This window comes from Pelecanus crispus, chromosome 1, assembly GCF_030463565.1.
Source record: "Pelecanus crispus isolate bPelCri1 chromosome 1, bPelCri1.pri, whole genome shotgun sequence".
In the NCBI taxonomy this organism is placed as follows: domain Eukaryota; kingdom Metazoa; phylum Chordata; class Aves; order Pelecaniformes; family Pelecanidae; genus Pelecanus; species Pelecanus crispus.
Window position 1 is genome coordinate 16765226 of NC_134643.1, and position 21526 is coordinate 16786751.

The following is a 21526-nucleotide window of genomic DNA, read 5'->3' on the forward strand; positions in this document are numbered from 1 at the left end:
GTACCAGCCCAAATCAAATCAATGAATCATGTTTGCATGTGAAAATGCTATGTCTTTCTTGAACAATCTTCATGTTTTACAGTAGATACATTGGTCACTGTATACACTATGCTCATGGTAGTGAGCTGAAAACAAGTTTAATAACTCAGTCTACTAGGTAACTTACAAACCATAAGGAAAACTTTATACAAGTTATATACAAACTGAAGATACAATATCACTCCTACCTATTAGTTTGTGTTATAAATCACAAGATTTCAAATATTTATATATTCTCTAGTAACTTTACAGGTTGTCTACAGTGTCAGAATATAGATATATATACAAGTATATGCAAATGGGGTTAACATTACCTGCTTCTTCAACTCTGTGGATAGGCTGTCAGCAAGATATGAAATAAGAAAATCTGTGTGATTTTAGCCTCCATGTATGTACATAAATACATTTCTACATGTACAGAAACACATAAAGACTAACATGCCCATTCCAAAACTTGGAACACAGCCATGTATAGTAAATCCTTCTTAAGGTATATAAAAGTATCTTTCCGTCTTCATGCTCATCACTGCATCTGCATTCATCTTCTGTAAGTAACGTTGTGTTGCTGGAGGATGCTATGTTTAGAAAATTAAATCTAAAATTTTGTTTCTGTTGGAATCTGTAGGAAATAAAAGGAAATAAATGTCACCCCCTGTAAGGAATAGCCAGGGTAGGTGCCCCCTGGTGAGTGATATGTAAGAATTTGCTCCTCCAAAATATTTGTGTGGGAAGACTGTGGTCTCACATTTTTTTCTTATGGGGTTGCTGTGTGATGGATACTGCCCTTCTCTTTAAGTCCATGATGAAAGGCTCTGTGTGTCCCGTTCTTATCCCTGCCTCCAGACTCCCCTTCATCCTGAGACATTTAGATAAATGCGACCAATACTGACATCTCTGCCACATGGACATGTGAAGAAAGGTCCTCATGGGGGGACATGTGAGGAAAGGTCCTCATGGGAGAACATGTGAGCTCCCAGTGAGCTCCTCATGGGGGAACCATGGGGGACAGGCGAGGAGACCAGGTGAGGGCCTGGTGAGATGGCCTTCACCCACCTTCCCTCTGCAGACTCTCAGCGTGCAAGGCAAGGCTTGCGAGCAGAGCCCCACATGTCTTACTCCTGTAAGGCTTGGCCTTAAGTCAAATCCCATTAATAAGCTGTCTGGATGCTTTCTGCTCCGAGCTGACACAAGAGCTCGGGGATGAAGATGCTTTTCTTATCTGACCTAGCAGTTCCTGGCAGCAGCTTTTGGGGCAGCGTTTCCTACAGCTGGAGTGCTGTTACCAGAGACAGGAGCCTTACCGTGCACTCCCGGCTGCGCAGTCCATTGCTGGGGATGATGATATAGTCCTTGCTGCTACCCTTCTCCTGCAATGAACGCAAGAAGTTGTGGGTTAGGAAATGGATTGCTGCTTTTTTTCTTTTTGCACTTTTTCACATTGAAGAAATTCTTGCTTTTTAAATCTCTGGAACATGCTCGGGAAGTTGACCTGGAAGGAAGGAAGCTCTCACTTGTCAGCCCTTTGTGCCTGCCGCCAGGTCTCCAGGTCAGTGCAGAAGAGCTGGGCCAGTTCAGCTAAGTGGGATTAGACAGTTGCCAGGTGAGTAGCATTCTGGGATTGGTACCTTTAAACAGATTTAACATATGCGGGATCCTTTCTTGCTCTTGATTTAAGAACACTCCCAGAAATGCCAACACCAAATTTGGCTGTACTAATTTATCTGCACTACTTCAGCACTTCTTTTGAAGGTAGACAGGCCTGGGAAGCCTGCATGCAAGCAGCATCAAGTCCGCCTTGCAAGAGCCGCTGCAGCATATGCAGCCGTCCCTGCCAGATGGGTGACAACAGAGGACTGCCGATGGATGGGCCGGGATTTCCCAAGGAGGTGCCTTCAAGTGAAGTCCACGGCCAGGCCAGTCTCCAGTGGGAATTATTCACTCCTTTCATTAGTCGTTTGCCAGGCACCTGGACCAGCGACCACTCTTACTCCAAATTTATTGGAGACCAGCAAGAGTTCTAATCGTTAACTTTTTTAATATAGACATGGTATAAAGCATGTGTCTAGCTATGCAGAGCACGCTTGGGTGCCTGTGAGTAATGTAAAGGCACTAAAGTAGCGAAAGATGAAAACTCTGTAGTGTTACCTCAGCAAGCTTTAATTTGGGGGAGCTGGCTATATCCTTCTTCAGCAAAATGTGTAAAACTGCATCATGAATGGTGAGGAAAAACATGGACGGCTTGATCTCCTCATCAAAAAATGCACACCTCTCCAGTTTTTCCAGGAAACCCTCTGCGGGGGAAGAAAAACAAAGCACAAAGTGGCCTGCAGACCTTGAAAATGAAGAAATAGCGTATCCACTGAGTGAACACAGGAATTTCTGGTGTACTGCACTGTTTGATTCATTAGAGCAGATGAGTTCCTCTTTACTGATGTGGAAAGGATGGTATATAAATGCCCATCAGTACTGCCCTGCTCATGCCAGGCAGAAGGGAATTGGAGCCCTGTTTCTTATTTAATGCCTAACGCAGGCTGCCGGATAGCAGGTCTCGCAGCGCAGAGCTGTACAGCACAGCAGCGGCCGTAGGTAAAATGAGACATCGTGCGTGGTCCCAGCCCGCCGGGCCAGCGTGGGAGGGGTGACACCCCCGCTCAGCTGGATCTCTTCGCTATCCAAGACTGGAAGGTAAAACTGAGGTGACCCTCCGCAGCCGTGCTGAGTGGTGGATGGGGAAGGCAGTGGGACGAGGCATCCGCGGTGATGCTGACGGAAAGGCAAGTACTCACCATGCGCCCCTGCGATGTAAATGTCGATGTTGATCCGGACAAATTCTTTCAAAGTCTGTTAAACCAGAAAGAGGCAACATTTAGATACTGCTGGTTTTGCTGATAACAGCCATTATGGTGATTGGCCACAGCAGATAAACAAACCGCTTTAAGGTATTTAAGATCTATGATGGTAAGCAGCTCTAAACTCAAACTCTGCTGCACCTGGAGGCAGGATGGTCTCTCCACATGGCAGCAGATCCTTTTGAAAAGGGGCAGTATTGAATACATTTAGCTCACAGTGAAAAAGATATTTTTTTCATAAATTGTTTGGATTTATTTTACCTACTTGACTCATGATGAAACTAAGACTCCAGAAGGTTCTGAGGAGATTTTTACAATTGGGAATTTGAGCAGAACTACAGTTCCCAACAGTTCCCACTGACATGGTGGGTGTTTAGTTCCTATGGAAATAGATTTACACACCCTATGTGGCTCTAGATAGTTAACTTCAGCTACTACGGTTTGAAAACGTTGTTCTTACTGCTTTGTTCAAGGTCATCCTGGGAAGCGAGAACAGGAGCAGAAATGAATCTCCAGTGCTCCAACTCCCAGCCTCATGTTCAAAGCCATATTTCATATGTTCATTTCTGTAAAACTTCCCAAAATCTTACCAGATGAAGAAAGGGTGCCACAGCCAACACTCTAATTGCAAGAAAACTTAGGTTGATTTTTTAATCCATTTCCTAAACATTTTCTATTGAAAATGTACATTAAAATTCACATAAACTCAAAGGTTGCCACTGACTTTCCAGTCCATATAGGAATACCTTTAAGAAGCAAGCTAGAAACACATAACAGAATCACAGAATGGTTTGATCTGGAAGGGACCTTTAAAGGTCATTTAGTCCAACCCCCCCCCTGCAAAAAGCAGGGACATCTTCCATTAGATCAGGTTGCTCAAAGCCCTGTCCAGCCTGACCTTGAACACTTCCAGTGATAGGGCATCCACATCTTCTCCAGGCAACCTCGTCCTGTGTCTCACCACCCTCATTGTAAAGAATTTCTTCCTTATATCTAATCTAAATCTACCCTCTTTCAGTTTAAACCTGTTGCCCCTTGTCCTGTCACTACAGTTCCTGCTAAAAAGTTTGTCCCCGTCTTTCTTATAAGCCCCCTTTAAGTATGGAAAGGCCATAATAAGGTGTCCCCAGAGCCTTCTCTTCTCCAGGCTAAACAACCCCAACTCTCCCAAGCCTTTTGTCATAGGAGAGGTGTTCCAGCCCTCTGACCATATTCGTGATCCTCCTCTGGACCCAGCCTAATAGGTCCATGTCCTTCTTGTGCTGAGGGCTCCAGAGCTGGACGCAACACTCCAGGTGAGGTCACACCAGAGCAGAGTAGAGCAGCAGAATCACCTCCCTCGACCTGCTGGCCACACTTCTTGTGATGCAGCCCAGGGTACAAGTGGCTTTCTGGGCTGCACGCACACATTGCTGGCTCATGTCCAATTTTTCATCCACTGGTATCCCCAAGTCCTTCTCTTCAGGGTTGCTCTCAATCCATTCATTCCCCAGCTTGTACTGATACCGGGGATTGCCCTGACCCAGGTGCAGGACCTTGCACTTGGCCTTGTTGAACTTCATGAGGTTCACATTGGCACACTCCTCAAGCTTGTCAAGGTCCTTCTGAGTGCCATCCCTTCCCTCAACCATATCCCTCAAGTGTAACTGCATTCATATGTTTTTCTTTCATGTGATCACTGTTTGCCTTGTGAATTAGAATTACCTTTTGGAGGATTCTCATGGCAGAAAAATCGAGGAAGGACACTGCTGAGAAATCCAGAATGATGCTGTGGATGTTGACCTGGGGCACAGTGATGCCAGGGGGGAGGTCAGCACCCCAGTTGATCTGAATGGGCAAGTCTGTCATGTTGGTGGGCTGGTCCAGCTCCTCTATCCTGTTGTTGTCTAATTCTTCATCTGACTCATGTGTATGGTTAGCCATGCAAATCAATCCTTTCTGTGTTGACAGAGAAAAGTGTTGTAATTAATACTTCTTTTTAAGACCCAGCCAGGGTAGTAGTGCCTCTTACATAAGGGTGATAGTGGTGGCAATGCAAAGCTGATGTACCCATGAGATGGAGCAGGACCCACCTGCACATTACACTAGAAAAAGTTCTGCCTCTCCCTCATTTGGAGAAGATTGGAAATGTTGGCTTTCCTCTCATCAACCATTTCATCATCATCATCATCATCATCAGTTAATGATGGCCTTCTGTTGTTCCCCAAAGTCAACAAAAAGCATGCAGGATTTGGGCTGAGAGAAAACCAGCTTTATCCTGCCATTAATGCAGCATGAACACCACCTCTCTGGGACCTGATCTTGCCATTTGATGCCAAGCAAAGTTCCAGTGGGAACATACAAGCTCTGCCCACGGTAAAGCTATAGGTCTCTTCCTGTGAGAGCCATTTAAAATCTTATTTTTGAAATATGTTTATGTCATGAAGTGGCAACTTGGGGACTAGCATATCTAATTAGGACAGGAGGCTGTGTGGCAGTTCTCTGCCACTTCAAGCCAGGGAGCTGGTTGCTTAACCCTCCTGGGCAGAGTTGCCTTACATACGGGCGTCACTTGCAGCTCTCCTTTCTGCAGCATCTTTCTGATCTTCCTTAGAGCTTTATTGCGTTTCCTCAGGACTCTCAGTGGGTTGAAGCCGACCTGCAGAAACAGCACTTTGAATAATTAAAAAAACCCCAAACCCAGTGACACCAGGAGAAGGACACAACATCTCATGCGGCTTTTCTTTACAGTCACGATGAGCATGGTTTGGACTTGATGTTGCCTACCACTTTTCACGATTCAAGCAAGGACCCTTTTTCCTGGTTGGCAAGAAGTCTACAGGTATAACTACAAACCAGGCAGGCCCATCTGTGCTAGCTTTAGGACACCAGCATAGACACACTATAGCAGTGACGATGCTGTAGCACAGGCCAGTAACTCCAGCAGGCTGGTACAGTGCCGGCTAGCCCAGAGCTTGTCCTGCTCATCTTTGTTATGAGATGGCCACCCAGGCTACTGAGATCAGAGAGTTCACAGGTTATATCTGCTCTGTGCCACCTGATTGCAGCATAGGTCCTACACATACAATTTTGTTTTCTTGAAGAAGAAAGACAAAGTTAATCATGCTGGCTGCACGACTCTCTTGAAACTGTTAGCTGGTTTTAACAAAACAAGAAGGCAGGTAAATTAGGCTAATAAGGGGTACAAAAATGCTAAATTTCTGTGAGTCTTCTGACTCATCTATCTAGTGGGTGGAGGAGAGCGGTGTTAGAAGTGCCCGTATTTGTGAAGAGAGAGAGAGAGAGAGGTATGAGCATCTGCACTCACAGAAAAAACCCTTCAGGATTTTCTGAGGTGAAAGCCACAGAGACCCAAACATGCCAGGTTCCCTGTTTCCTCTGCCAGTTTCAGTCCCTCATGTGAACAATTGAGCAGTTGCCCGTTACCAGTGCTCAGGGTAGCCATTGCTTATTGACTCCCCCTTGAGAGCAGCAGGAAGGGGAGGTTACGGGTGCAAGTTCAGTTCAGTCTGGAGATGGCGGGCCTCTCTGGCATGGTGAGGACTCAGGGGTCCTGGCTCTCCGTGCTGGTTATGGAAAGACTGGCTGCCTTCACCCAGTTTGTCATGGAAGAAATTAAGACCTCTTTCATAGCGTGATTTCATTCAGCTTTTCTTCTGACTGTTGAGGTTACATTTTTTGGGGCAAGATGAGTAAATTAGCATTTATTGGGTGTAAATAATATAAATGCTAATAAAATAAAATAATGTCCCTTTATATTATCTATGTTTACAGTACTTTTTTCTAAAGGACTTAAAATGTATGTATGTGCATTGTTATGGTATAAGTTCAGCACGAGTCAGGCTGTTCTCTTTCTCAGAGGTATGTGTGTATATATGGGATTACAGTAGTGGAAACAATATTTTAATAATTCATGAAAAATTTGTCTTTGAACTGTGGACTGACTGCATATCTAGTAATTATTGGGAAATTGTAGTCACCCTTAACATGTCATGCAATTCATATGTTCAGAATGACAGCCCCAGACACTTACAGCAGTGATGAGTTTCTCTCTGAAGAATTCAATATTAGCAAAGAAGATAGGAGATGAACATCTGAAGATCTTCACTCCCTCTGGCTCATAGATCTGTGCAATGAAACAAGTGTCAGTAACGATGTCTGCTATAGAAACACAAATGCAGCAGATAATACAAGAAACATTTCTTACGTCAGTGTAATCCTTCCTGTTTCTGTAGATGTTACTTCTCCCCACATTAGCCAAAACGGTGCAGCTTGGACTGCAAACAAACAGACACACGCACAATTATTTGTACCCTGTACTGAAACCTGGCAGAAGGGAAGGAGCAGAGAAAGTAACCTCAGCTGCAGTGGTAGATTGAAACGGGACCCCACATCCAAGGGTTTATGCCTGTAAATGATTTTTCCATACACGGTTGCTGGACTGACTGAGGCATGGGGCTGTTGGCCTTCTCTGTACAGGGGAGTTAATTTATATCAGGAAACCCTGAGATGTCATCGCGTCCAACAAGTACTCACATCTGGGAGCGGATCACCACAGTCAGCAGCTGGAATGCCACGGCGGTTGCTAGCCCAATATCCAGGCCAAGAAAAACAGCAGCTAAGAAAGTCACCACCCATATAACCTGTAACGAGCAGGTGGATGGCAGCGGTTACGAGCGTGTCAAGGACCTGGGCTGTGAGCCCAGGGTGGGAGCAGCAACAGATCTCAGATCTGATCCAGGCTGTCCATCTGCCTTTGGTGAGGGGTTTCATGTTTCCTATTTTTTTTCTTGTAAAGCAGGGCCAGACTCACTGACTAGCACCAGGGAGTGTTTCTAGGTATAACAATTTCTATCAATAAAGGCTTTGAGTAATAGAAGTGTGGATATTCTATAGGTGGTTCACTAAATGCTCAATAAAAATCCAGCAGAAAGGCATGGTTACAAGTAAATCAGGATCCAGGTAAAGCTGAGGGTTTTAAATGTGCTTTGGGTATCAAAACAGGCAAATGTAGGTTTGGTGAATGTATGTGACTGATAAGCACAAACAATTAGATAATACTGAGTATTTTTTAATCACAGATCTCAAAGCATTTTCACGTGGTAAATAACTGTTTGGTCACTGAGAAAACTGAGGCCTGGGACCATTTGGGAACACAAGGAATTGGCCAGTGAGGAAGCCAAGAGCCTAAATTTTCTGAGTGTTAGAGGTAAGCAGTCCTGCCCTCCAGCCACAAGCTTTGCCATTTGGAGTAAACCCTTCAAGCCATGGTCATCACTTGTTTTTTGCTGTGTAACCTCCACTTAATGCACTGCGTGAGTGCGAGAAATTGTCCCTGAATGTGTAGCCAATGCAGTGGGTATTTAGGCATTTTCTGTAACTTCTTTCTAAGTCTGATTTATATAATGAACTGTATTTTAATAGATTTTGATGAAATGGATGAAAATTAACATCGCCAAGAGAAGTTAGGAGAGAGAATTGACTCAAAATAGGTGGGACAAAATGGAAAACATGAGCAAGGGGTAGAAGAGTAAAAAAGGCATGCCACTATTGTATCTTCCATTTAGTGAAGTAAGGCAGGTATAGAAATAAAGATAACCTGTAAGCAAATTTGCATAATAGATGACTTTCCCAGACTGCTTCATTCCTGAATATTTGTGAGACTCAACTTACACAGTCATACTTGTCCTTTCTCCATAGGATGCCTACTTCCTTGAACTGCATGAGCATTCCTTTCAGGTTGCCAAGAGCCAAAGATGCAAGGACTGACTGTTTAAGAGACCAAAACACATGTTGAATTTTAAAGCAAGCAAAACAAATGTTGAACGCTGAGTCTTAGAAGGTCACACAAACAGGGCCAAAGTGCAGCTGAAAGGCCAGGCAGCTCCTCACAGTGTGTCGCTGCTGTGAGTCGGGATGCCCCATCCATCGCACTGGAACCTCCCTAGCTGCGGTGCAGCGCAGATGTCTGACTTGAGGCTGCAAACCCCACTTATTTTTGGCACCCAACAGCTCGTGCTGTGATGTTTGGTGTTTGGGCACTCACATTGCCTTTGACGGACCAAATGTAGTGGTCCTCTCTGTCATGATCTGGGAAGAAGTACTAAGCTTGGCAAAATCTTGTTTGGCTCCCGCTGAAGCCTATGGACACTCCCAGTGACTCCCAGAGAAGCCCTGTGGCAAGCAGGAGGAAGTGCTAGGTGAAACCACTGAATACCTTCTGTAATGGTGCCAGGAGAAACCCAAGGGCCAAGATCACAATCAAGACAATGACAGCTGATATAATGCCAGCAATCTGCAAGAGAGAACAATTCCACCATGAATAAGTGCCCAAAGGCATTATGGTCATCCAGGAAAAAAGAGAGCTTTCTTGCATTAGATTCCATCATGATCTGTTTTCTATACCTGTGTTTTTCCTCCTGTGCTCTCCTGCACACCTGATCTTGACAGAGCAGTGCTGGAGGCAAATCCTTTGAATGATCCGCCAACTATATTACCCAGCCCAAAAGCAATTAGTTCCTGAAATAAAAACAAAAGAGATTGTTCTTAAAAGCTAGTTCATGACAGTTATTCACAAGGCAAAGTATTCCTAAAATGACTTGTTTCCCGTTGACAAATGCACTGTATTGGCTTCTGTGTTATCCACCTACCTGGTTGCCATCTATTGGGTAGTCATGCTTGATGGAATATACTTTAGCCACAGAGAAGGCTACTGCAAACCCAACAATTGCAATGGAAATGCTGTCACCGATACACTTTTGGAGAACACCTACATCAGGTGCAACAGGTGCTTGAAATCTGAAAGACAAAAAACTCTACACATGAAGGATACGCCCAAGGAAACAAGTTGTCAAGCAAGCGAGCAAGGCAGTGGTCCAGCTCATTCTGTCTTAGCTGAGCACCTTGGTGAGGTGCAACACATAATTGTGGATCTGAACCCTGTAAAACTTTGGGGAATCCCTGATTGGGACAGGGACTCTGTTTATCTGCACTGGGCTCAGTCTGTGTCTTGGCAGGTTCACTTATTTGGCCAGGACCAGACGCAGGTTGTTTTGTCTGAGGTACATGCACAGTTCTGCCCTCTAGTTATGCATGGGTGTAAGATCTGACACGGTGCTGGAGCCCTTGCACAGGCAATTTGCACAAAGAAGGATTTCACTTTAAAAAATCCCTGCATGATTCAATGAAGCACTTCAGACAGCTGAACAAATATTTACTAACTCAGGTAATATTGACTAGTCCCTCAGACTATCTGCTAGATCCTTTAGCTTTACCATTTCCTGCTCCTTTGATCATGGGCTTTTGCAGATCCTAGGGAGAATTTCTCTCTGGGCTTTTCCGACCCCACCACCACCCTCCCCGCAGTGACCTGAAATCTGAAGAATGGAGGCTTTTGAGCAGAAATAGCTGTTCCTCTGCAAACTTCATCGATTAGCACCTCTGGGACTGCAAGAGGCAATCGAGAGTGCCCTGGTGAGTAATTGGCTGCACTCTGTTGTCCCAGTTAGTAAATGTCTTTCTCCCTCTTTTTAACTTAATGTGTGCCTATTAGTTCTTTAGGCCAAAATTCTGGCATAGCTGGATATACTCTATGTATGGATATATATTCTCTGTATGGATATACTCCTGGAAGAGCAGATGTTGAGGCCTCCTGAGGATAACAGTGCCTGGGGAGATGCTGGTGGCTGGTCACCAGGGACCAGGCGGAAGGACTGTATGGTGTCGTGGTGGCTTCCTGGTAAGGGTGGTGGCTGCTGAACCGTGCGTGTACTTTGAGGGAAATGAAGGGGCTCAGGAGTGAGTAGCCCAGTAAAAGGGACAAATATTAACCTCCTGCTCAGCAGCTGTCTTAGAAAATGAAGCATGCAATTATTTCATGTCACAGTGTATTCTTTGTTGTGTAGATATGCGCTAGTGAGTAACTTTTATCTATTGAAAGTGTGTCCTCATATTGTTGAGAGAGAAATGTTTATTTGCCTACTGAAAGAAGATGAAGCAGATGATTTTAGTCAAAAAGCAGAGCTGAACCAATTTAACACTGACAACTAGAGAGAACATTTTTGCTCCACTGGTGAATTTTAAGCAAATCACTTACCCTTCCTCTAGTTTTCCGACAACAGCTACATTAAATTTTTCTTCAAAGTTGATGAAATAGGAAATCAGTGCTGCTAAGACTGTCTGAAAGATAACAAACCCCACCTCCATTAGGCACATTCAAGCAAGAGTATGAAGAAACTATTGAAAAACATTTCCTTCCTTCTCCCACATATCCTCCAGTCTCATCACTAAGCGGCAGAATTATACCCCAAGTCTGCACATCTCTTTGCTGTTCAGATATCATTCCTGAACCACCTTACAGGTATGGGTTTATGTTCATAAATCACATGGAGAATATATCAGAATATCTCACTAACAGGGGAGAACATCCCACCCAAACCCGGCTGTTTTCTAACAAGGTGCAGTAATAACTCTGAGGGAAAACAAGCACCACCTGCATCTATAGCAACATCCTCCAGGACTTTAGGAGCTTGCTGCCCATGCAAGACTTCCCCCACCCCACTGCTGCTCAGGGAGGGGCAGAACCCTCTGCTGCTGGAAGGCAAAACTGTTTTGTGCTCGGCCACGGGTGGCCAGGACTTCAGTGGCTGCTTGCAGGTGTGCTGCAGAGGGGCCCCAGCTGCAGGACTGCAGCTGGCTGGTGTCAGAGCCAATTTTGTCCAAGGAAAAAAATCATAGTTTGTAACATCTTACTCACTACAGATGTACTCAGTTAAGAACAGCTAAGTAGAGGTAAAACATCTCACAATAGCTCATGAATGCTATCAATTTTTCTTTATAGGTAAAATGATAACCCATCATTTAATGCAGAACAGGAGAAGAAATAGTTAAAAGGCTGCTTCCTGTGCCACTATAGTGATGGAGCAATTGCAAAATCAAAGAGAAGTGACCATTACCACAAGGAGTTCGATAGGGATGGGAGTTGGTAGCTTTGCTTTGTATCGATCATTCATTTCTTTCACCACGAACACAATAAGCAAGACAATAAGGGATGTGACAAGGTCAGCGATGTTTGCTTTTGTGATCTGGCTGAAAACACTCTCCAGAGTCTGCAAAATCAGGAAGAAACATGTGGTGCTTTAGAAATAGTAGCGCCCTGGCACAGTAGCACTATCCCTTCCAGAAGGGCCTGTATCTGAATTGCTCTAAGAATTATGGCGGTTGGCATTTATTCCCTGTGGCATGCTATGGATTGCAAGCCCCAATGAATGTGCATGTGCATCGTCTGAACGACGAAAGCATCCATGAAAGACCCTTTCCACTGGCTCTCAACCCTCACCTCCTGGCCTCCCCCTGAGGGAGGGTCGGAACAACACGCACGTGCGCGATAGGAAATGTGAGTGATGGGAATTACTGAGCAGGTCCCTCTCTCCACTCCTTCGCCCTGTCCTTCTCCTTCCTCCTTTCTCATCTAACAGCTCTCAGGGAGTCATACCCACATTGAATATATGTAATATCAGTCCAGTAAAAATGAATAATTAAATGCTTGATGCAAAGTTGAACACTTAATTAAAATATGTCAATGCACAATTGAATCTACTTAGCCCCATGGGGTGTAACTTGGTGTCTGGTAATAAATTTAAAGATTGGTCATATACTAATAACACATCTGTTATATTTTTCTCTTGTGTTTCCTCCTGCTTGGCTGGTTTTATGCTGAGTTCTCTCATTACTGCCTTGTGATAAATGGTCAGATATATATCACAGGTTTCAGTAACATTAGCAAATAACGAACACTTAGCACTTACATAGATGATGCCAAATGGTTTATTAAATCCAGGGACAGGTAGCTGAAGCATGAATTTCAGCTGAGATACCACAACATGGATAGCCGCAGCAGTCGTGAAACCGCTGATTAATGATTGTGATAGATAAATAACAATGAATCCAAACTGGAGAATTCCCAGAAGCAACTGAAATGCAAAATGACCATATGTCAGTGGGATTCATTTGTGCTTTTAAGCCAGTTCTGCAACAAAGAGAACCATATTTAATGGAAACAAAGATTTTCACCTAATACCCTACATCCGGTGCTTATGGAAAATACTGTCACCAGACTTGCCATAAAAGTTGAGATTTAGCAACAAGGGGCTTAAGACTAATAAGAGTAATTGCTAGAGCAGTTAAAACCCGTTCTTATTTTATAGCTAAAATAAACATCCTTAGTCTTAGGGTTTTCAGTACCCATCTTTTTACATGGTGCCAGTGTTTCATGAAGTACAAATGTGTTAATATATTAGTAAGGAAGGAACTGTAGGAATTCTATATTAGGAAGGAAGGAGGAATTGTTTTTCTGAAAAGAAAAATCCAAATACTTTACTATTTTGAGGTAGAGCTTTTATTCCCCTTGGTGTGTCTGCATCATTCACGTTACTCTCACAACTACTTCTTTCCTATCCAGCAGATAGTTTTTTGCTGTAGGTGGGGTGCAGCTGTGTGAGCTATAGGCTCAGGACTGGGTGAAACCAGGGATTTCACAGCATGAATCAGTGCCTGGTCACTGGAGGGGGGCGGATGTCTCCTAATCAGTGAGCCAAGGTCAGTTATGTGGGAAGAAGAAGGGATTAACTTTGGTGAATACACCAGCAGAAACCAAAGGGGAAAGCCAGTCTGCCATCCATCTTTTCATATATGTGCATATAGACATGCACGGGCACACACACATATGTTTACCAACCTGAAAAACCCCAGAAAGGAAGGTTACAGATGCAGCTACTATGACCCTTTCTTCATTTATTGCTGAGATATTCGTGGAAGTGCCATTTCCAACGCTGTCATCGGGGACCAGCCTGACGACGGCTCCTCCCACCATCAGGCTCAGGACAGGGAAGGGACCTGAGCAACACAAGGCATTCGTTAGACCTGAGAGGGCAGCGTGTACTTCTTCACCAGCGATGAGGGTGGTCGGTGTGCCTGAACTTACCCACTGAGATATGTCTAGATGTGCCAAAGATAAAATAGACCAGAACAGGGAAAAATGCTGCATAGAGTCCATAACCGGGGGGGATGTTCACCAGCAAAGCAAAGGCAAGACCTGCAAGGACAGAGACCCGGGGAAGGTGATGTGTGTGTTAGAGGCTGGAGCCAGCAGTCCCTTTGCACCTCCTTGCAGGCTGTGTCAGAGCGCACGTCTCCCGGAGGTACCTTGCAGGACAGCCACGAGCCCCGTGTTGATGCCGGAGATGATGTCACTCAGGATCCACTCCCTGAAGCGGTATGCTGGCAGCCACGAGACAATGGGAAACAAACCCAAGGCAATTTTTTTGACCCTTTGTGGGGAGCAGCTGTAAAGACACAAGAGGACAGAGCTTTGTCAGTGAATGGCTCAGCTGAGTCACAGCCTGTCTTTGGAGGGGAAATGAAGAGGGGAAGGATTCAGGTTCAGGCTGCCAGAGGTCAAAATCTCACAGCCCTGATCATCCTGCTCTGCCAGCTGTGCTTCAAGTAGGACCCTGTGGCCTCCAGACATCCCTTCCAACCAAGATTTTCATAGGATCATAGAATCACAGAATCACAGAATCATAGAAGAGTTTGGATTGTAAGGGACCTTTAGAGATCATCCATTCCAACTCCCCTGCAGTGAGCAGGGACATCTTCAACTAGATCAGGTTGCTCAGAGCCCCGTTCAACCTGAACTTGAATGTTCCCAGGAATGGGGCCTCCACTGCCTCTCTGGGCAACCTGTTCCAGTGTTTCACCACCCTCATAGTAAAAAATTTCTTCCTTATCTCTAGTCTGAATCAACCCTCTTTCAGTTTAAAACATTGACCCCTTGTCCTATTACAACAGGCCCTACTAAAAAGTCTGTCCCCATCTTTCTTATAAGCTCCCTTTAAGTATTGAAAGGCTGCAATAAGGTCTCCCTGCAGTCTGTGCTGCCAAGTGCCCAGGAAAAGAGAAGCAGCCTGGGATACCACTGTAGGAAGACTTTTGAGGGTAATAGCTGCTAAAATTCTTTAGAAAAATCCGACATTGCATTTGGTTAATGAGTTTTCATTTGCTTTGTTGGAATCTGAGATGGAAGTTGTCAGGATGGAAGTCACACTATCTGAGAGTGGCAGTTCAGGCTGTTTCTTAGATCCATATTTAAAAAAAAAAAAAAAAATTTCCTTACCGGAAATATAGTTTCAGGTGATCCCAAAAGGTTTTATGGTATCTATGCAATTTCTCATGCTCTTCGTTGAAAAAATGCTCCGAGTACACAGGTCTGGCTACAACATACTGGTTGCCCACAGGTTCAACCATTTCTCCTGAAATGTCAGGCGAGAATGGAAACTCGTGTGTGCTTCTCTCTGGCCTTAGTCACTCAAAAACCTGAAATGAAGAATGGGGTTAGCTCCTTATGTACTGTGGGGCGGGTAGGTGTAGCACAGATGAGTGAACTCCAAACTGAGCGTTACCACCTTTGAAGATCAAAAGAGAGATGGTTGAGACACCCACTTCACTTTGCCAAGGTGATCTCCTGCCCCCCTCCTCCTCCCACTGCAGGGCAGTGTTTCACTGGAGCATGAAGTATTTATTTCTAAAGATGCAGCCAAAAAGCAGACAAGATGGATTTTGAGTTAACTTATCCCCGAGTCAGCCATCTACAACCGAAAACTGCTTCCCTCAAGGAAGACTAATTCTTTAAAGAACAAACAAGTGGATCCCAACCAGTTTCTCTTTGTGGCACCGCTGGGAGCTTGCTGGAACCCACCGACATGTGACAGAAAAGGCAGAGCCAAGGCAGGGCTCAGCCATCCTCTCTTGGACTCGGAGACAGTGCTGAACCTTTTGGACTGGGTCTGTGTGACGAGGAGGTTAGGCTCAGTAGTAAAAAAGCACAGTGTTGCTGTGTGTTAAGTTATTTGTAAGATTTAATTCCACAGGTTGTCTGGACTGCTTCTCCTCTGTTTCATGCTCATAAACAGTTGTTGCAATGTCTGACCGAAATACTATTTTCTGCTCCGTCCCAACCCACATTCACAAGTTTGTGCTGAATGGAAACTGTCCTTGGTCACTCCAGAAATGACTCTTGAAGCCCACATTACACATCAGAAGATTCAAGATTTGTTTCAGTCGATAACACTGGGTATTTTGCAGCGATTAATTGATGCCATCACTCGTGCTTCCCACTGCGCTGTTACATTTCTCTCAATGCCTCACATTCTTCCCACATTAAATTCACCTAAATAAATGTATTACCTAAAACCGTTCTTCTCTGCTGTAACCACCATTAAATATTTAATACAGTACTAGTCCTAGACAGGAGCTGTGGGACTTGCTCTTGGTAGTCACAGTTGGACTAGAAGATCGCTGTAGGTTCCTTCCAACTGAACTATGCTAGTCTATTCTATTCGATTCTATTTTGCCTCAGATGTGAAGATGTACTGTAGGATGCAAAAAGTCTTTTGTGACACTGATAATAAGAGTGTTTCTCTTCATTTTCTCTCCCCTAGCGATTTCAAATGCTCCTTAGTGCCTTGGTGCTTGCTGGTGGTCTCATGAGAGATGCCCAACCAACACTAGTTCCTCACCCAGGTCTATTGCCTGGCTCATGCTGAAATAGCCTACGTGCATTTCTAATTCAGACTTGCTTGTACTCAGTATTTGGAGATATCACAGGACAGATTTTTAAGTGGCACAAAACAGTTTGCATAGTTATGAAGTGACGGAAAGCTTTTTATCTATGCCAATTTTGGCATTAAAATGTGAATCCTATCCTGACACTTTGCTACAGCTCAGGGCCCATTATTCACCTATTTCAAGTGATTTCATTTTAGTTTCCTCCTAGTTCATTCTGGGGAAATTCATGGATGTGTAGAAGTCCATATAATGTCAGACGAACCTCTTAGATATGCTGGTTTTGTTGATATACTGTTTTCCCACAGAGGATTCACTATTTTGGCAATGGGTTAAACATTTTTTGCTGTCTGTTTTAGCTTAAAAAAATTAGATCTGTGATATTTTCCAAAAACTGGAGGGTGATTATTCTAACAGACTAATACTCAAAATCTAAGCTCATTCAAGACCCTGATTCAAAGTCAGCTAAAATCCTACTCCAATACTGCAGTTGTATGCTACTGTCCCTCCCTCTGTTGGGATCAGAGCTCCAAACCTGAGGCTGATGAAATTTCAGTGAAAAAATTGGTTAATTCAGTTCTTTCTCTGATAAATCTCAGTGTACTTAGATTTGCAGGATGAAGTTTTATCTATCAAAGATTCTAGAATTGCTCTGTTTCCTAGTCTGTGTATCAGTCTTTCAGACTTCATGTCACAGAGAGGAATATTGCTGAAAGCCCTGTTGAGTAGTGTTGTTCATTACATTGTCGGGCACAAGATGTACTATTGGTACCCTTTGAAATGTTCGTAAGCCATAAAAATAAAAGAAGTGCGTGGGTTACTCTCTCATTTCAGATTTTCCCCAGTGCTGCAGCTGCTGTAGCTTTTCTGAGTACTTTGGATGTCACTCCTGCCCCTTGCCCAGCCTTTGCTCTTTCCTCAGGCCAAATTTAATGCCCCGATCTCAGGGAATGTACAATATACTTCTCTATGACTCTCCCAATCTCCTTTGGTTTGTTAGTGGTGGTCTTGTTGAAGTACTTGAAGTACTTCGTATGTGTTTTTTCCTTCCTAATAGGAACCCCAATCTACTGACTCTCTTCCAGGTTAGCTTTGGGTCAATGGCTTAGAGCCACAGAAGGAGACCTGGAGGCTCGCCCCCAGGGTCTCATCAAGGTGAACCATGTGAGCATGAGTCTGCTTTAAAGAGTGTGGTGCCACATGGCATTACTCAAGTTAAGTTTCACCAAGCCAGCCTGAGCACCTGAAGTGCGGCATAAGGTGCCTTCAGCCTGTTTCCTGGCAGGTAAATGAGACCATATGGTGCGGCACCTTGCTGCAGCCAGATGACCAGTGCTGCAAGTCACCTGCTAGCCGAGCTTTTCTCATCTTGTTCTGTCTCCCATGGGCTCTGTCAGCAGCTATCAGCTACTGTGACTTCAGCCAGTATTGCCTTCCTCTTGCTCACTCTCATTTTCTTCGCATATATGTTTAGAAAGATAAGATGCCCTCTACATAGGGACACTTTTTCAGCTGTCAACACCATTACTTATTTTAGATGTTTTAAAGAAAATGGGGATATTGTCATGAGTGCCAGCATTGTGGATGCTAACATCCTCCACAAATCCCCTAAAAGAGAGGTCCTTACTCCAGTTACCCACGCTGCCTTCCCGGAGTGCTCCCATCATTAAGTCCTTGGACTCCTTGTGGGAGACGACCAATTAGTGCAATTCTTCTGATGACTTCTATAATGTGTCCACCCACCCACGGGCAACAGGAGCGCAGACCAAGCTTACACCACACAGCTGTCGAGTGGTAACAACTTTCACTCACTATTGACCAAGACTAGGTCTGAGCTGAAACCCCAGAGATAACATTCTGGTTCAGTTTTATTCCATGTAGCCTCTGATCCTGTTCTCACGGCCAGCAATTAACAGCATTGCTCTCTCTCAGACGTAAAAAACTCCAAAACACTGCTAATCCCCCACATCTGTGAACCTGGTAATGCATATTTTGATGTGTGTCATTTTGTTGAGGGGATTAGCAAAGGGATACTTTTTCCCTTTTTTAATTTATCCTAAATATTGACTAAGTAGTACACAAAAATCTGGTAACTTTAACTGAATAATTGAATATTAGCACACTTCATCCCACTTTTCAATCTGTGTGTAGACACTCACAAACTCTATTCCCCTGCAATATAAACATTTGAAAAATACAAACAAATTCCACAAGAGAACCTTTTAAATTTTACAAGAAATACAGCGCATGACTAGAAGTGTTTCGTTTATAAGCATTACTTTACATATCCCATATTCAGACTGGCAAGTCATAATCGTACCTGATGTGTCTTCCAGGAAGCTCTTCAGAAGAAATCACGGCAAGTTTTTAAGGAAAAAGATATCCTTGAAATTTTCAGAGGCAGTGCAGGTATCTTGTGCTGTTCTTCATTTGAGAACCTCCCTAAATACTGGCAGCACTTTAATAACTAACTTCAGTTAACTTTTACAAGAAAAGGAAGATTTCACTGTGGCCTTGACCATTGAGCCTATCCTCAGAAAGGATGATAAGAGTAATTTCTTAAAGTTCTCTGTGATATTGCTTAACTTTGTTTGGTGAAGTGTTTCTGATTGGTCTGCAGAGACGAATATGGTACAATAGAGATGAATAAGGACTGTCTGTTGCAATCCTGTGCTGTGCATCTGCCAGGTTTCTGTTGAGCATAGTGGGAAGTGGTGACCAGAGCTCAGCTGTGGTACCCTTCATTTCTGAAGGAGCATAAGCCAGTGGTAAGGGAGATGGGGCTGCTGGGTGTGCCAGCTCTGAGCAAGATGTGTCACTGTGAACCTTCCTCCCAAGCACCTTGAAGGGACCCTAAATTCTCTTTCCAGAAGCAATTCCTGTATGCCCAGATCATTGCCAAAAATAGCCTTTGCAGGGATTTCCAATGGCCAGCTGCGACTTGGTGGAGCTGGTGCTGTGGTGTCCCACGACAGCCGGTGGAAAGGTGTAGACCATGTGTGCAGCGAAGTGTTGGGGCACGAATGTGGCGTAGGTGGGTTGGGCTGTCCTGCAGGATTCTGCTCCCCTCCACTGCCTATAGAGGAACCAAAAGAAATCATCCTGCCTAGGCCAAAGCGAGCCTTTGTAAACATTTCCCTGAGATACCTAAAACCACCTAAGGAGATAGCTGAAATAACATTTTGATGCCTCAGGCTGCAACTTGGGTAGCAGGTGCCCATGTTCAGGAGAGCAGTAAATCCTCAGTGCTGAGGTGCTGAGGACACCGTAGCCTCAAAATTCTCTGATGAAAACTATTCTTAGGACCCTTTTCTTAGGTCATGCTACCACGAACACCTAGAAAGGCTTCAGCCATTGATACCCATGATATCAGGAAGGTGTGGGGTGCCAAACTCTGGGCTGGAAGCCAGGGCTTTCCTTAGCCTTTGGGGGTTTGAAATCACAGACCCTGCCCCTGAAGAAAGAGTTTTCCTCATGTGATGAAAGGGCATGGCATGAGAGATGGCACCCTTTGTAGTCCGGAGGGACAGTCATACACATGGGTCTAGGAAGTGAAGAGGCATGAGGAGCCTGATGTTCTGTTCTGCTATCAGATGGTTTGCACATATTTCAGTCAATGATTAATCCAAGAAGTAGTGGAGCAAGCAGGACCCCAATATCTGTCCCCGCAAAGTGCAAGCTCTATTAACCAATTCAGTCAGCGTTTCTCTCCTGCTCTTTAGCCCATGGCTGCAGGTTCCCTGAGAGTATGGACCTCAGGTGTTTTTGAAAGTTGGAGCTGCACTTCTAACCAAGACCATAAGCTTCCTTAGTCAATAAAGATCCCAGGTCACTTCCTAAACTGTCGAGAGTACCTCCTCTGTCACAGCAACCTCCTGCTTTTGGTAACTGCTGTTAAGCTTAAGGGATTTGCTGCAGTTTGTAAAACTGACACAGAAAATACTTTTACTATTAAAATAACAGACATTTTAAAAGATGTAGAACAGCTCAAACCATCAAACAATTAAACAGCTTTTGGCCTCCCTCCTCAAAGTGCAGGCATGGTGTAGTCATATAAGTGCTTTAAAACCACTTTGAAGTGTTGAATGTATTCTTAATTCTTCGTATTTGCGAAACGTCATGAGAAGCTGCAACGTAAAACAGTAGAACAGCTTTTTTAGGATGAGGTTTAAATGCAGGAAGGACCCTTGGCTCTAATGAAGTCAGCAGAGTCTTGTCTTTGGCTTCCTCACGTCCACCTGTAAGTGCTTTACTGTTGGATTCTTTCCACTAATTCACTGAAGCAATAAGGTGCTACATGGAGCGATGAAGGGACTAAACACCTTGGCCTTTGTGTTTGCAGCGGTAATGTTAAGAACACGATTTTCTCCTGATGGTGCGGAAGAGGTTTCGTGCACGAGGGTCATACAGTGGGCAGGTTGCCTCTGTCCCACACCGCAGAAGTTCAGCTGTGCAAACGATGTCTTTACACTGGGTGCTTAAACACCAGCAAAACTCTATAACCAACTGGGAAAGTCTGGCCTTTTCTGCCAAGGCAGAGCAGAAGAGGAGCAAATGAAAATTTCTCATTGCTCTGTCTCTCAGGCAGCCCCAGAAATGCGGAGTTCAGTGCCATAAATCAGTCACAGCCTGATCCCTTGCCAAGTCCCAAGTACCCTCAGCTTCCTCTTGTTTTCATGGGAGCTGAAAACTGCCCACAGCTCTTGAAAGCCACTTGGTGAGCTGAGCTCTGAAGGGCTTTGTGTGTGCTGCCTCCTGCCCTGGCCAGGATGGGGAGGGAGGAACAAGTGGGTGGAGGGAGATAAAGCAGTAACAAATTGTCTGAGCGGCTTATGACTGCAGAGAGAAGCTATTTTTTACAGAGAAAAGACAACAGTTCTGCGGAAGATGAATTTTACTTGTCTTGTGAAGAGACCCCGGTCTTTCTTGAGTGTTAAATAAACACCAGTATCGATACTGGGAGATTAGCTGGCTAAGAATGCGGATAACAGCATCAGCCCATGCCAATGTCTAGTGTT

General features: G+C 44.4%; 1 protein-coding gene across 1 annotated transcript; it reads right to left on the minus strand.

The window, feature by feature from the left end:
• Nucleotides 1-634: 634 nt before the first annotated feature.
• SLC26A3 (solute carrier family 26 member 3) lies at nucleotides 635-15191 on the minus strand. Its single transcript, XM_075707709.1, has 20 exons — nucleotides 15061-15191; nucleotides 14091-14230; nucleotides 13870-13980; nucleotides 13624-13781; nucleotides 12695-12859; nucleotides 11843-11995; nucleotides 10984-11066; nucleotides 9539-9686; nucleotides 9294-9407; nucleotides 9106-9183; nucleotides 8562-8657; nucleotides 7425-7531; nucleotides 7096-7165; nucleotides 6922-7014; nucleotides 5431-5526; nucleotides 4593-4826; nucleotides 2826-2880; nucleotides 2185-2330; nucleotides 1341-1406; nucleotides 635-658 (listed from the first exon to the last, which is right to left on the minus strand). The coding sequence occupies exons 1-20, from the start codon at nucleotides 15189-15191 to the stop codon at nucleotides 635-637; spliced, it is 2268 nt and encodes a 755-aa protein (XP_075563824.1).
• Nucleotides 15192-21526: the final 6335 nt, after the last annotated feature.